The sequence below is a fragment of the Varanus komodoensis genome, unplaced genomic scaffold (assembly GCF_004798865.1).
Source record: "Varanus komodoensis strain SLA01 unplaced genomic scaffold, ASM479886v1 scaffold4, whole genome shotgun sequence".
Classification (NCBI taxonomy): domain Eukaryota; kingdom Metazoa; phylum Chordata; class Lepidosauria; order Squamata; family Varanidae; genus Varanus; species Varanus komodoensis.
This window is the reverse complement of record NW_025335941.1, coordinates 1266249-1283784: the sequence shown is the minus strand read 5'-3', so window position 1 is coordinate 1283784 and position 17536 is coordinate 1266249. Positions and strand designations below refer to the sequence as shown.

The following is a 17536-nucleotide window of genomic DNA, read 5'->3' as shown; positions in this document are numbered from 1 at the left end:
AAGTATTTTTAAGCATTTGTCATACAAATCCCCATTTTACAATATTAATCTAACCGTAGCAGAAGCAGATCTGCAATAGGTCTTTTAAAATAGTTAATTTACTTCTTAGCATTTTTCATATCAATTATCAGATTGTTATCATATTATCCTCCTCATAGCAGAGGAGTATACTATCATTTTACTGTTATTTCTGAAAAAGGTATATTGTGCACATTTTTGAAAGCCAAGCCAACAAAAATATTTAAAAAAAACCTAAAATGCTATATGGAATTGCCAATGCATTTTCTGTTTCATTTTTACTTTGCACAATATTCACTTTTGCCAGATATCTTCATTCAGTCTTGATTTTAAATATATTTTTTCTTTAGCCATAATAGAACACACTTTATTTATTCTATGTATGATTAAGATGGACACATGGTTTTACTTGTAAAGGAAATATAATTTTGAAGCTATTGTTTATTCTATTACTTTTCATTTTTATAATAAATTCATAATAGATAATATATTATCAGTGAAAAGAATGAACAATACTGCATCCATGCTTTCAGAATTAAAATCATAACGCATGATATAAAACACAGCATGTTACTGGAAAGGAAGAAACAGAAGAAAAGAAATAATAAAAATTGCAACTCTATCGTTGTCTATTCTGAAAGAAGTAGTGGTACTTATTGCTATGGAAGTGAGTATAGGATTATAGTCTAGGCCAGTTATAAGATGTAATACATGTAATTTATTTTCTTAATTTCTAGTGAACTATTTAATGTAAAAATGCCCAAAACAATGCTTTTTCAATTGGCTTAAAAAATAGCATTAACATGTGTGTGTTTTTTAATGCTTCGGGCAAAAACCACAGAGATACAACTAAACTATGTAAATTGAAGTAGCAAGGGTGTATATTAATAATAAAGCCCTGAAGTCTTCATATGAGTAAGGCTCTCACTTTAAAGGTTTCATCAAAATGATCTGATTTTAAAAATTAAAAGGAGTACTCAAAACTTAGCTAATTCACAACATTAAAAGGCAATTTTGTGAATATATTCTAATAGCAAAAGGTCCTCTTGCTGGAAGCTTTACTGACCCAAATGTTTGACTCTGCCAAGTAGTACGTGGGTGTTACCTCTGACTCAGGATGCATTACTCACGTTACAGTTGATAAGAGGCAGAGCCTGGAATGACAGAGACACAGAAGTTTAGGGTGAAGAGAGCCACAGATAGTCCTCCTCTTAGGCACGATTGAGAAAAAATACTAGAGTAGGAAGAGCCTTCTATATGAATCATAATTTAAACTGATCAGTAACTTAATTCTAAAACTATTCACTATTTTAATCATCATTAAAAAGTTGTCAGTTACAAAGACTATTATCATTATGCACTTAACATTTCAATCCTAAACCTTTTTACTTGGAAGCCCTTGTCAGTGGCTTTTCATTTCAAGTCATTTTGCTTAGGATCAGTGAAGGCTCTCAAATCCCATTAGGAATGTTTAGAGAAGTAGGTGGAATAACTCTTGAACAGATGTGCCAGCTGAGAAGGGCCCAGTGAGAAAGAGCAGAAACATGTTTTTATAATCCCTGTTTTAAAAGTAGTGTGGCTATGGAACAATGACCCAGATCCAATCAACCTCAAACTTAGTTGCACAAGCCTGAGGGTGCTTCAGACACATGGATAGTAGTTTTTAAATAAAAACCAGCAAACTGACATTTAAATGAACAGGAGATTTAAATAGCTGTTGATGATACAACATGTTCTGCTCCGTTCCAAGAAAGAAGTAAAAACTCCACTGGATGACTGCAATACTTTTTTGGATACTCAGCGGCCCTTTTGATTTTAGCCTATTTTAGCTACCTTTCAATGGCTTGTGCATGTTCAGAAGCATTTATGCTTTTAGGCAGGGATGGAGAACATGTGGTGCTCCAGATGTTGTTGGACTGAAGTTCCCATCAGTCCTAGCCAACATAGCTAACAGGAAGGAATGATGAGCGTTGCAGTCCAACTTCATCGTGAAGACCCTATGTTTCCCATCCCTGCCTTTCAGTGGGTGCGCTAAGCAAAACCTGATGCTACACAAACTGTTTTGAAATCTTCTTAGCTTAAAAAGTGGCTTTTGGAAGACTAATCTTGGAAAAACACAAAGTCTCCCTCGGGACATGGAGCTTGTTGCATTATGTGCTACACTGACGAGTTTATCCCTGGTCTCAACTGAAGAAGCACTTTGGTGCAAGCTTCTACTGAGGGCTACACTTATTTAGGTTACTGAGATATGGATATAGACTGTTAGCAGAGCTTAACTCATGGTGAAATAAATTAATGATATCAGTGAAATGACATCCAATTAACTTAGTCTGGATTCAACCCTGAATGTTCCAACAGGTCAGAATGTAATGTATAGTATTACTCACCATGGACTGTCTTGGGTCACTTGAGAAAAAGGAGGATGGTGATGGTGAACTCTTCACCACCTGTCTTGGCTATTATACTGGCCCCACTACACCCTTATCTTGAAAGGTACACTGGGAAATCTGTATTTCTGCTTGCTTGTTGTTCTGTTTCTTTCTCCCATATACTCACTCTCACAAAGATTCTCTAATGATTTTAAATGACTGCTCCTACAGGAAATTCACTCTTCCTTTTCTGTTTAATAAATATGTGACTCTTAGAGCAAGGATAAGGTCAGTTCACCAGACAACTGAGGGATACATCCGGTGTTCTTTCTTTTATTCTATTTCTGGCTTCTAACAGTACAACTTACATTTAGAGCATCAAATTGGTTATTAAGATAGATAAGTGGAAAGGTAGTCCCTTTCCAACCTCAAATTGGCTATGAATGCCCCCTGCTACCTGTGTTTTCTGACTCAATTGGATCAATAAAAAGAATTACCTTTCTTAGGCCTTATTATATTTTGAGCCATATTTTAAGACTTAAACTATCAGCAAGGAATAAGACAGTCAAATGCATAGAACATGCATATAATGGGAGCGAATAATACTCAAGTTATAATTGTCTTCCTCAACCTTGTGCCTTGAGATGCTTTAGACTGCTATTCCCAGCAATGCTGATCTTCTGCCATGCTGGATCGGAATAATGTGAGGCAAAATCCAAAACATCTGGAAGGGATCAGGTTGGGAAGGCTGAGGTATAACAACAGGCATTAATAAACTAAGGTTAGTGGAACTTGGAAGAACTGAATGCATGATTCTGTCCTACTTACCAATCATAGATTGATAACGGGGCAAATTACTGATAGCATTGTCACAGTTTAAACTACTTTATTGGACTGAGAATTACATCAAAGTGAAGCTTAAGATTTTCTTCTTTGCAACAAATTCTTTCCTTGAAATTGTTCAAGGATAAAAAACCCTGAGCAACTAGACTACCCAAAAGCTATTTTAGTAGGACGAGAAAATATCAAGTACTATGTATCATCATGGACCTGAAAAAGTGCTGAAGAAGAGCTAAATTAATCATAGGAACAGACTCTGAAAATAGTCAATTCCATGTGTACTCTTCTGATTCTTTAGTTGACTTGTGGGGTTCATTAGAAAGCTTTAGCATTTGTCCATGTTCTTTGTTACATTATTTGTTCATATAGAAATGTAAACAACCACAAGCATTCTTGCACACTACCCTTCATTGACTTCCACTAGCTTGTGAGTTGAATTGAGCAATTCCAAGAAGCTCCTGAGAATGGTGTATGATTTTTAAAACTCTTCGTCATTCACTAAAAGAGAATCAACTTCACTGTTCCATGTAGTGCCTAAGTAATACCTGCCTAGAGAAGCTACACTATAATTGCCTGGAGCTCTATCCTTAGTTGTTTTCTGCAACTGTTATAAGAATCTTATGCTACCACAGTTCTCTCTCACCTTTTACAAATCTTATTTCATTAGAAATGTGACCGATTGCTAATGTCAGCTGTGGAATGGATGTTATGCTAGACAAAATGTAAGTTGGTGCAGCATTAAATAGTACTATGGGATAGTTTCAGAATGTGAGGTAAGTGTTAACAAGATAAAGAAATTAACTAGAACTGTAAGAGAGAATGCCTCAGAGCCAAAGCTCTCCTATCGGGGATTCAGCAAGGAATACTATTACACTGGTTCTGACAGGTCTTCCAAAATTTTTGCTTAGGTAGATCACAGCTCTATGATTGGTTCTTCTAGAATAACATCTATACTGGGAGCAGCTGGCCAGCTGGATGTGCAACTTAAGGAAAAATGACTGCTGTCAAAAAGGACTAATGCAATGATGACATAAATCTGTATCTGTAATAACTGGCTTTTTGCCAATTGATCAAATAATGTTCTATTGGAAATTCAGCCTATTATGGCATTTTATCACTCAGATTTTTTGTTGGACTGAACAAAAGAGTACTTGGTGAAAAGTTCAGTAATCAGTTTTTAGCAACCAGTTGTATTTTGTTAATTAAATGGATGGGTAGGAAGTGGTTCAGTGCAGACAACTTGTAGATTACAGACCAATCAGTTCATCACACATGGAAGAAGAACAGTCTTTCCTCCTATTTTCCTTCTATCCTCTTTCCTTGAATATTATATTGTTTTACATTGAATTAATTGCTGAATTAAATAAAGCCTAGTTACAGCATAGCCAATGACAGTTATATGATCACAGAAACATAAAACTGCTGTTATTAATTTGTATATTTGGAAGCAGTACAAATTGCCATACCATCATTACTAATGCTACATTGAGCCTCAATTACGCACTGCAACCAGAAGATCTCTTAGTCATGTGTTACATGGAAATTACATTTTAATTATTGAGAAGTAGCATTTTGTAGTTAATGTCTGTAAAATCTTGCAATTCATTCACCTGCATTTCTGGATTTGCCAGAAAAAATCAGGTGTCTTCTTTGAACTTTGAGCACAAAAACTAAAATCAGCAAGTCAGCACATTGATTTATCTATTTTCTTCAGAAAAGAAGACTATAGATAGAAATCTTCTGTAATGTCTAATCTGTAAAGTATAATCTCTAATTACATGGGAGATTTGCATAATTATTGTACCAAACTTCTGATATCTTACAGATATTTTTCCAGTTTAAAAATCACTCTTATTCCACACACACACACACACACACACGCATGCACACAGCCCTTTTTCAACCTAGTGCCCACTAGATGTGTTGTAATGTAACTCCCATAATTCCCAGCCAGCATGATCAATGACCGTGCTGTACTCAATGACCGAGTTGTACTATACTACATCTAATGGGCAAAAGGTATAGATATATCATCAGCTTCCAGAGAAGCAAGCAAACGTCTGCCTTAAAACAGAGTGGTCTTTTTAATACTATTTCTCAGCATCTCGCATCTCCAGCCAGTCAGGAGTATATTATACCTACCCAATACATATATGGCTAAGCTTCAGGTGAAATGGGCAGCTGAAAGTTTACACTCTGAGCCAGTATGGTACACCATAGCTAATAAAGTCAGCATATATAAATTGATGCAGTGTACGTACATCTGTGTGCCATTCTGAATATCTGTAAGCCATTCTGTATAGTTACAAGTTATCTTTACAATCTAGTGAAGCACTGACATCTGAATTAAAAATGGTGTTATATCACTCTCTTAGTAGAAAAAGCAGGAAAACCAAATAATTTAGTGAGGATAGACTCAGAATTATAAACAAATACACTGGCACAGGAGTCTTAGGATTCGGTTTAAATCCCTCTGCCAATGTATCTTGAATCTACAGCACTGCAATGAACTCTACCCTAACGTATTGCTAGCAGTACGATGGCAGAATGTTGCTCTGCCATGTCCCTGCATCCAGCGAAACTCTTCTGGTGTAGGGTTGAAAATGGGTAGTATTGCTGATATTGCCCAAGGAAAAGCAGGCTTGGTCCAAATCCCAAGCTTTTCAGATCCTGCTCCTAGTCCCTGTGTTGGAGTGACATTACATGGCAACAGTGCAGGTATATGTCCAAAACACTGAACACAGAGGAAAATCAAAGTATACTGCCTTCCCCCCCACTACGAATTCCTCCTGCTACACCAAAGCCATCACAATGGCTTGTAGGAATCCAGTTAACTCTGTATTCAATCAAAGTGATTCCACATCAGTATAAAGATCCCAGACGAGTAGCTCATAAGATGGCCAGGCACTTGGTATCATGTCTACCTTTATGCCACACAGTTAGGGTATCTAAAAAGGAACCTTATTCATGGGAACTATGGTGAAATGACACTTCATGCAATTATCGTGGCCTCAAAATAAATATAGCAAAAGCAGATTGTTAACACCACTCTACCCACAGCCTTTTCAAGTACTCTAACTCAGGACCCCCAACTCCAAATAATCAACGATTTCTATTCAACTAACCCCACAGGGTACTCAAGGGCAGGACACCCTGCACAGGTAGGTGGAGGATGGAAAGAAACCATCTTTCAGAGTATGACCGCAGATTTAAGTATGACCAATGATGTTAGCTAAACCCTAACCTTTCTCCCTCACCAAGGTTGCTCAAGTAGAAGACACAAAGTATGCATTGTGCAGATAACAGACAGACTGGTCACCATCAGCGCCCAAAGGCAGGTAAGCTCTGTTAATGATGACTGCTAGAAACTGCTTTCCAAACATTAAAATAGACCCTCAAACACTCACACAACCTTTGCCTTGCAGGAGTGGGATAGTGTGGACACAGGGGGTAAGCAAGCAGTAAAATCTACAGAGATTTACACTGCAGCTTGGTAGAGTGGATAATTAAATATCATCTCAATGACTACATCTGACTCCCAGTGGAAAGAGAGCAAGGGAAAATACTCTGAGTGGCAACACTGTCTTTTGATCATGTTAACCATGCTTCTAGGTCTAGATATTATTTGTTGCAGCTGCTGACTCATTACTGTTCCTCGTCTCTCAACAGAGAGTCTTTCAGCTTGTACACATGGCAGGGTCTTCCTCACTCCAGTATTATACAGACCACAAATAAGATCTACAGTGTATCAGTTACCACAGTTCTGTGAATTTGCCACCTTCTGGTTCCAGCAGGGCTTTGAACCACTGCCATTCTGAGACCAGTGGTACACCTGTGAGAGTAGAGAGGTAGCAACAGAGTCAAAGTTTACTACTTCTCTACTTTCCTAGTAGATTTGTATTTAGCAGTACTACAGATTTTGCACAAATCACTAGGTACAACAGATGTTTTGTATTTAAATGGTCCAGGCAAGACCGAAAAGTCTGGAATCTGGAGAGCCACTGCCAGGGACAATACCAAGCCAAATGACATGGTGGTCTGAATCTGTTTAAGGGAACATCCTACATTCTTCATAGCAGAAGACCACATAAAAAAAAAAAACTGCTGGGGCTCCTCATGCAATCTTTTTTGTCATAGGGAATATATCCAGGCCAACGGGTTACAATGCTCCTAAGGGGAAACCAGTGGAAAGCTGAAATACTGTGCTTGCTTATTTGGGAATAATTATTCCCATGAACTCTGTGGAAATTGCTTTGGAGTAAAAGTGGATAAACCATTAATCATTCTTAGTTCTTCTCATTTTTAGTCTAAAGTTCATAAATAGTATTTGTAATCTATACCTGTTAAAACACTTTGTGAAATATATATGATAAATCTGTCCAAAGCAATATCAAACCTTTCAAAAGATGTTTAAATTTACACATACACACACACACACACATAGTCATGCTAGAAAAAGATGCATCCCAGTTCTGCAAAACCTCAGGAGATCAGATCTGTAATTGAAACTTACAGAAATGCAAGAATCATTACAGCAGAATTACAGTTTATTTACTCTACATTCCAAAATGAGGGTTAGTAACATAGCAAAACAATACTGAATGACTACTCCACTGTCCTTTGCCCTAGAACTTAAATATAATTAAATATCTGTAATATTAGCCAAATACTTTGTCCAACTAACTCGATAAATGAAAAACATTGTCTATTTGGAACTAAGTCCCACTGAGTAGCTGACCTTCTTGAAGTGGCTTTTATATTCAGCTATGCCCATTACTTCAAACTTTCCTGCTATGAATTCAGCAGCCAGCCTTTGCTCAACCCGTTCAATTTTCTCTATCATTAATGAAAAAGAAACAGTACTCCAGCTTAAAACATTATGGAAATTCCTTTCCACAACCAATGTCTATCCACTACTTTGCTTCTCACCGACAGTGGTGCCTGACTTCTCAGTCAGCAACATTGTCTCCATTTGTACAGAGACAGTCATGGTGGAACAGGTAACAACCACAGAATCCCTCTCCTAATTAATCCCTCTCACCTGACTCCTGAGTAAGGTTTTACATCACCTATTTTTGAAAGAGAGGGTGGGGGGAGGCAGAGAGAGAGATTTCTGTAATGTCCTTCTGGGAACTATTTGAGGGATGCACAATGAGTGGTCTGCGTTTAGTCTTTGCTACCCCCTCATTTTAAAAATTCAGTTTTTAAGAACAAAAAAATGGTGGCTATGGCGGTAAAGAGCACCAAAAGGACTTGATTTCACTTGGAAAATAACAATAATTAACCATTGTTGCATTGGAATGGAATAATCTGCTATTGAATTTGGTACCTTGGGAGGATATTGTGCACACCTTGAGAGCAGTGCAGAGGGTGAAAATGACCTCCAGACTGCTGGGATCTGTCCGCCCTCTGCTCTATGCACCACTTACCTAGCTGGCCCTGTCACACATGCAAAGCAGAAAGAATAACAAGAGGCCTTGATCTCCATAGCTAGCAATTCCTTTACTGGGGAAATGGGTCGCTTCTACAGATGGAGAAAGAAAAAAATGCCCCCCCCCAATAATCCCTATGTAATTCGTCACTCAGGTCACTCCCCTCTTTCCCTCCCTTTCAGTACACCTAAAACAAAACCTAATTCTTTATTTGAAACTTAGCGGGATGCAGAACAGTCTAAAGCAGAATAGCCTTTCCTAGAGATGTGGAAGAAGCATCTGCCCACGTAAAGAGTTGAATCCAAACAGAAAGTCTCCCCTTTCCCTCTCTTTCTGCAAACTTTCTGGCTCCACCCTCAGGCAGGCTCCTGTTGTTGGAGGGCTGGACAGTGGGCACATTAGATGCTTCATAATTGGTCTGCTTGCTTTTCCCGTCATTAATTAACCAGGTCAAGGAGTTCTTTCCGTAGCCCACCCATTCTGAAAAGTGTCCATTCCTTTCCAAGGCAGGCTGCCTCTCACGTTGTGCCTGAGAAACTTCACTAGATAATGCTGCAACTGACAAGTCCTCCACCACTTGCTCCTCGCCCTCGCCCTCTTCATAATCAGACAAAGCTGAGCAGAATGTAAAGCGTGAGAGATACACACCCCCTACAATAAGCAGGAAGGGGAGCTCTTTTCAAGTTTTCCATGCATTCCTCCCCAATGCTACCCCTAATCTACAGTATCCCTAAATTCCTAAGTACAAACCCAGCCAGAAAGCCACTCTGGCTAATGGGATGGGATCCAAATCATCACTACTACCACCAGCACCACCACCTAGGCTAGAAAATGGGAAGGGCTTAAGCAGGCTAGTTGCCTCTTCTCTCACTGTTAAATACATCCTGGATGTTCACGCAATAATTTTTTAAAGTTAAAATGTGTGTATGTATAAATAAATTCACATTTGGACATTTATGTAGTTCACAGAGTATAACCACTACCTTATTTTGTGTGGTTCCAAACTAATGTGTTCAATCATCATGAACTTGTCTGGCGTATACACTTTTTACTTTTTATATCCTTGTAAAAATGCACAAAAATAATAAAAAACTAAATCTGTCATGCAAAAAATAATATTTTTAAAATAGTACATTTTAATATGTGCTGTTGTTTTACTTGTGCACCTTCCTCTTCAAGTGATAGATTTGAATGCAGTTATACATACCACAGTTTGGTGGTTAACTTGAATCACTTCATCTCCAGCATGGATTTTCTTACATCGATCTGCAGGTGACTGAATTTAAAATAAAAGAGATGATAAAGAATACAATCCTTACTGGCTATCATCTCTCCTTTGGCAAGAGCAAGGTTGTTAAGCTACACAAGCTGTGTTAAGTCTGTATTTTTTAGTAAGTAAAAAAATGATAGTTTCTTTTCATTATCTTGAAATCCTAAAATATACACAATAGAACTGTTAGGCCATATCACAGCTTTTCCAATATTTAAATCAGAGTCACAATAAAAGCACAAATGTTTGTGTGATCAAATGTACACAACACTCATAGTAAATTAGGGGCACCTATCACATTGCACAGAAGCAGTGATTATGTGGAAATGCCATGTAAATTAATTACTTTAACCATTCTCTTCCATAGTATGAATTATTTCCAAAATGAAGCACCTCCCCTCATGAGTAGACATATAGTGTGCCTCAAATTTTTTGGGGAGGATAAGGGGAACCCCCATTTATTGAAATGGAAAACTTCTTCAGAAGCTTCTCCTTACTTAATGCTTCAGTGGTCATAAGTCAAACAGAGTCTGTATCAAGACTCAGGCAATCCTCAAGTTAAGCTTCTGCCATACATACCACGTATGCTGCACACATAGCTTTGGCTATTTGACAGTATAGAAATGCCATTATCACAATATTACTGTACATTGTAAGTTGACACTGGTTAAAATAACGTTTCTTAAAGTTTATTTGAACCTATATAACAAGATTTAATTCTGAACATTGAACCTAACTGAATTTCTATTGCCTGTGTATTTAAGGAATCCAGGTGACAGATCCAAATAATTAATCTTATTTCTGTGTAAGGAAATATATATTATTGTAATTTGAAAGCGTTAGAATGTGCAATGGAAAGAAATTAGAAAAATGCCAAGTAGGCAAGAGAATGCACAAAATCCCCTTTAAAACACTGCTACTTTGTTTAATCAGGAAATATTTTAGAGAAAAAAAGAGTTCAAATTTCAAAGAACTGGTTCATATGATTAAAACCTATATGACTAAATCCTGGATCAAAAAATATTCTTCCTAAGAAGATAGTGCTACATTTTTTATGTTCTCGAAAACCATTGGGGGAAAACTTTCTGTCGGTCAAATTCCATGATTCAAACAGGGCAGTGTTTCCAAATTTTGTTACAGTAAAACCTGGGATTCTTTGGAGAGGAATGATCATGGCAAGTAATGGTTCAAACAGCATCTTCACCTTTCAGCTACCATGGCCGCACTGAAACTATCCTAGATCCCATCAGGAATTCAGCACACAATGTCATCCTGCACTTCAGGGGACCTCTTCCCCAGGTTGAGCCTTTTGTGCAGAAGCGAATGGGGCAGCACTCCATCCTGCTAATGCTTCCTTTTGACTTGTGCTGCAGGGTAGGAGGGCTCACAAATACACCAGCCACTCATAAAAGCACAAGATCCTGATGGGTTTGTGAGGCAAACACGCTGGCCTCCAGGCATCCTTTCAAGCTATCCCAAAGCTGGCTGTTCTGCCATCATTCTGCCTTTCCGTACAGGGAAAGTGATGAGAGCAGCTCTCTGTTCATGGTAAACACAATGAGCACCTTATGCAATTGAATTGAAAATACACCTTTAACCATGTTTCTGAATCATTTATAAACTCAGGAAAGTGTAGAAAATACGAAGAAGTCCTTCAGCATATAAATCAATGTGTAAATAGTTCCTCGAATATGGCAAAACTGAAAACCACTGACACAGAATGTTGCATAACTTAAAAAACAAATCCTTCCTATAAGGTATTATCTGGAGAATGCACAAAATATCCCAAGTTCTATCCAATAAATTTGAATCACTTTCAGGTGATCCAAAATGCCTATATTCAAAAGTTTATAATTCAAGAACAAGCATATTTCTCTTGGAAATGAGTATTGCTATTTTCTCCCCTGTAGTCCTTGATCTGTGAATTCAGCTATATGCAGCCTTATGTTTTCATTACATATCCATTTCAGCACTTTTATTGGCAGCTGCAAAGTATAAGGACATTGACCAGGCAAGACTGCACATATTGGAAAGGTAAAAGCATGCTCTTGTGTACTTGAGAAAGAATAAGGAAAACTGAAAAGTTGAAAAATATATATTAGGACATTTGCCAAAGCACCAGGGACAACAAATGGCGCATGAACAGGGGTAGTGATCATAGCAGGGAGAGGGCCAGGGCAGGAAGACAAGATTGATTGTGCTGCAAATGTATTCACCTGGAATATATGTCAGAGCTCAATGGATGATTAAGGGGGAAACTGAGGAAGAGCAAGCCACAACAAAATGCTCTGTACAGTAGGTTGTTCAGTGACTGTTGTTTATTTGCCAGCATTGTTTATTCATGGGATGGCTTAGTCTGACATTCAATCCCATCCAAATCTTTTCATGGAAAACTTTAAGCACAAGTGATCAATTCGAGTATGTTTCCTTAAAAGCATTATTTTCTAGCAGTTGGATATGTTCAAACCTGCAATGGTAATATAAAACAGTAAGGACACAATTGAATAAAAGGCATATGTAAGTTTCACTGATTTCAGCCCAAGAATTATCTTGCACTAATATCTTTACATTAATTTAAATGCCACATAAAAGCAGTGAGGCTGTCAAACTTAACAAGTCATAATTAGTCAAAATCTATGTATTCATAATGCTCACCAAATTCATTATTAATTTTGGAACTGACTGTGAGCTTTGGAGCCTACATAGTCTGCACCTGAACTGCGGGGTTCCAGCACTGAGTTGGTTGATTTAAACTTTTTGTTTCAGGGAGGACTGAGTTGCCACTTCGTGACACCATCCAAATTTCCTCCATAGGTGAGGAAATGTGGCAATAACAAGTTAATATTATGTATAAGGACCACATGAAAATGACCAATCAGGAAGAGGTACAACATTGGGATACATGCAACCGCATTATGAAATTACAAACCACAGCTCCCAAAATGCATGCATTACAGGATTACAAACTACAGTGCAGTTTGATTGGGGATGCACTAATACTGAGAAGTCTGGCTTGTTCTGAACTGATAACCAGAAGCAAAATGACTTGTGCTTGGGACTGGCTGGTTTCTAGCTTCCTATGTGCAATAGCACAGGTCTCATGATTTGCACACGTTTCCTTGGTTTTATTTTTTTTTTAAATGCACAATCTGTGAGCAGTCCTAGAGATGGAAACCCACAGAGAAGTGTGGGCTCACAAGCCAGAATCCAGAGGGCCTACTTAGCCCTGTCAGGTTCCTCCTGCATTCTTATGTTTGATATTATTCATGGACAAAAGTTTGTATACACAAAATGAGTTCTCAAATTAAAGGAGACCCATGCCTATACAGATGAATTTGTTACTTTCTGATCAATACTGAATTAATTAGAAGTTCACCCATGCAACTTAAATGTCCTTAACTCAGGATAATTCTGCTGGCTTTAACCTATAAAAGCCCTACATGGTTTAGGACCATGATACTGTACAGAATACCTATCACAACTTTCATCCACCTAGACAATCAAATTCTGGGTATTATCTCCAACTACTACATCCAAGGGAGGCTCAGATGGTGACAACAAGGAAAGAGGCTTTTCAGTGGTGGTCTCCTTGTTATGGAGTGAGCTTCTCACTGAGTTCCACCAGGCACCAACTTTACCATCTTTTCAGCATCAGGCAATGCACATCCTCTACTTGAGGGCATTCAAGTCGTCTACCGGGGCCTGGTAGCTGTTCAGAAAGTCCCAGTTCTAAGATTTTTCTTCAATATATTGTGTGTGTGCATGTGTGTATGTAAAGTACCCGTTCTAAATTTGGTTTAAATTTTGTATTGTAAACTTTGTAATGTTTTGATAAGTCCTAATATGTTTCAATATGATATATCTTTTCTTGTTATTTTTAACGTACTGTTATGAGCTGCACAGAAAGCTTCAACTATTGTGCTGTATAGAAATTACATAAAATAACTTTATGTAAAACTTTATAAAAACAGTTTATAAGCTACACCAACTTTGAATATTCATATCTACTTTTTAAAAATTTCTTAAGGGCATTGTCCAGAAAAAGCGATATAGTACCCTAACATGCTGAAATGAATGCAACTAAAATGAATGGTTCAGGTCTTATTTTTCCAAAGGAAGGGCTATCACCCAAATAAAGAAATCTTAATCAACTACATGCATGAGTTTTTATAAATTAAATCTGAATATATTTACATATGAATAGTTCTGAGCTAAGAAGCATACTTTTGAGTTTTAGAGTATGCCTATGAGTGCTATCACAGAGCCATTCCATCTACTGTGAGAAAAAAAACAAAAAACAAAAAAACAAGGAATAACTCTTTTAAGGTGGAAGTGACCACCCATAATTTTTAGAAATAATTGACTTTAAAATTGAACATCTTTTTAATTAAAAATATTTTAATCAATTAAATAGATACATCTTCTAAAGGACCAACACCTACAATAAAAGCTATAAAAAGTTCAAGGGTGGGAAAAATTAATAAAACACCTTGACCCATGATGTCCGTACGCTGTAAATCATTTCCTGAGGATCTGTGATGAGTATAACTGGTCTAAATTGAACAACACATGTTGGTTATACAAATCTTAACTTCTGCACAGCATGTAAAAAGCTTCTATGTGGCTGAGAAAAGCACCAAGGAAACATACAAGTTTGAGCAAGGTCATACATTAATCTAGACAGTCTAACATGGACTGGGTCTTGCCCCCCCCCTTTTTTTTTTTTACAGAAAGTAGGACTCAGACATCTTACCATAAACAAACATGTTTTGATTAAGCAAGGGAACTTTTGGATTGCACTAAATTGTTTATATCTAGCTACAAGCACAATAACTTCATCTAATCCTATTTGACTGCAGTCTTCAGAGAGGCATCTATCAAGGCCAAACTGAAGAGGGCATTCATTTTCTACAAATACACATTTACTCATTTCTGAATTGGTGCATTCAGTATTTATGAAGCAGGGGAAGTTATACTATATATGAATGCGTTTCTTTTTATAATTGGCTTAGGAAGGTCATCATACCTACAGATCAAACTCCACCAAAACCATCAGTCTATGGAAATATATTTATCCAGATCTGTCTTATTAGAACTACACGGATTCCACTAATATATTATATTTAGCCATTTGCCACTTTGACAGGAAAAACTACTTCAGCAGTAAAACAAGCAAGGCGGCAATGGTTCATGTGGTTGTACACACTTGAACGACTTATAGACTTAATTAACATAATTAACTGAGAATTACTATGTGTGATGAGCTGCACACACGGATGGTCAGCTCTGAGAGAAGTCTCAGTCCCTCTGATGTGCATTATATCCCAACAGAAATTCGGCTGAGGTTGTTTTGACAAAGGTGTAACTTTAGAAAAATAAAGTCAGGGTGTGTGCACATATCTTTACAGATACCACGTGAAGTGTGATAGTGACCTTTCCCAGCTGCTCATTAGGATTAAAAAAAAAAAAAACTGTAATATTGCCATTGCAGGTTACTGGCATGGAGTAAATGCCTGTCTTTTATTTTAAATGTGGTAAAGAATATGTACACGATCGTCAGAGAGATGAAAGTTAATTCTTGGAGGAAGGACCATCTGCTTCCTACAGGAATATAACAAAAGGTTATGATGGCTAGAACTTACGTTCTTTATTACATCTATACAGCCCTAGAGACAAACCTCTCTAAAACGGTTATTAGTTACTGTAGTCAGAGTTATTGGGCCTCAAGATATTCCGTGTTTCCTTCATAAAAAGGCTGTGCTTGTTCTTTGGTGAAAGCTTGTCTTTGGTTTAAAAAATCCTTATATAATGCCAGCATCAGAGCAGTGTCAGGCAATGCCTTCTCTTTCATGCCCACCATGAGCACCTGGGGATACTCTATATATAGGGGGTATATGTCTACAAGGGAGACTGGTCTTTTTAAGGTATTTATTAGGGTATAATGAAAGGGCATGAGCTGTGCCCATGTATTTTGGGGTCACTCTAACACCACAAATTATAAAAAGGAAAGATAAGAAGGGAAGATTTATACCCATTACAAGACATCATAGAATAAAAATTTACTTAAAGACTGATTATTTACAGTAACACATTAAGGTTATTGCTATAACAGAAACTCATAGCACAGAAACATCGATATTTAATTCATGAAAAAATAGGAAAGCAGGAAACTTTTTCTTCCTTGAACAAAACCAATAAATTTTATGCATTACCACAACTAAAGCTATCTCGCCAGTGCAATGCAAGCTCTTTCAAGCTCTGCTTGATATACAGCCTTGCCTCCCCCAGACATGCTCCTGAGCCTTCGCTGTTAACACACATGTATGCAAGCGGGGGAGGGAGGTGCATAATACAGAGTTAGGGTCAAAAAAAGTGCCAGACCTCAGCAAACTTGATTAATACTTACATTTTCAGTTGTTCCAGTAATTACATGGAGACCATCATATGTTGATTTAATGTACATACCCTAAGAAAAAGACATCATGGGAAAGAATTTGTAAAGTTTTTGCAAACTATCGCATCCAATATATACTTCTTGCCTATCTAAAATCTATCTGCTAACAGTTATGGAGTGATAATTGATGCATCCCACTAAACAACCATTCTGAATAAAGAAGGTGTTTGAATCAGAAACTTGGGACTGGTGCATACAAGATATAAACTTCTTTCAATTGTTGTGACAGTTATCTCCAGATGCAATTAATATATGTGCAACAGCTCATCATCTGGATGAGACTTGTGGCTACATGAAGAATATTCCAACCTACAGGGCAAGAAGTGCAATGAACTGTGTCTCAGCGGAGCTATTTGATGTGGCTTCCTCATGGCTGTAGTTAGAGACTGATTTAACTTTTATAAGCAGAAGCAAACCATAGGTACTCTGTTACAAACAGAAACACAATCCAATAAAAAGGCAAAGCCACATCCTGATTCAAACCACACACTCTTCATATCAAACTGAAGAATAATAGATACTAGATATCAACTATTAGAAACCATCCCAGGGTAACATGATCAAAATATGCTTCAGCAAGATAACCAGTATAGATTCATAATATTTTAAAATACATTTCCATCACAGGAATGTGGAGTGACCACATCATGAAGAACAATAAAAGCCACCAAGAGAGTATTATAAAAGCAACTCTGCAAAACAGCAGAACTTGTGATCCGTGTGCTTGCTAAGTGGATCAAGAAAAAAACAATTTCTAGTAAATATAAACTTTGTGAATGAAAGAGTTGGGTGAAGAACTTTGTATGCAATTTACATATAACAATTGGTCCCCACAGTCAGTACTGAAATTTAATGATGTTCATAGAAAAATAAAATATGCTAATCTATCAAAATAGACCATCAGCTAAGTATAACAGCTACTTTAAGACAGTCTTAGAGAATACTTACAAATTTCATAAAATTGACTGGAAAATAACCTATTTTTATAGGTTTTTATAGATCTTCACATTTAAACATTGTTCAGACTAAACAAAATCTTTTATCTGTTGTTCTGCTAGAAGTTAAATTCTTATCTTATGCCATTTAAAAAACTTCTGACAAACCAACTGTAGCATATGCATAACCCCTGGAAGAGTTATCAAAGCTGATGCTA

General features: G+C 37.2%; 1 protein-coding gene across 2 annotated transcripts in view; it reads right to left on the bottom strand.

Annotated features, from left to right (window-relative positions):
• Window positions 1-16395, bottom strand: part of CNKSR2 (connector enhancer of kinase suppressor of Ras 2) — an 89743-nt gene extending 73348 nt beyond the window's left edge. Inside the window, exons 1-3 of one of the 2 annotated variants that reach the window (XM_044442331.1) lie at window positions 16336-16395; window positions 9867-9935; window positions 1085-1172 (exon numbers count right to left, since the gene is read on the bottom strand). In XM_044442331.1, coding sequence (XP_044298266.1) covers window positions 1085-1141 — 57 coding nt within the window. In that variant the 5' untranslated portion in view covers window positions 1142-1172; window positions 9867-9935; window positions 16336-16395. Of the gene's footprint in view, window positions 1-1084; window positions 1735-9866; window positions 9936-16335 lie in introns of those variants that run through there. The other variant, XM_044442332.1, reaches the window with a different exon arrangement.
• Between the last annotated feature and the right edge of the window lie 1141 nt (window positions 16396-17536).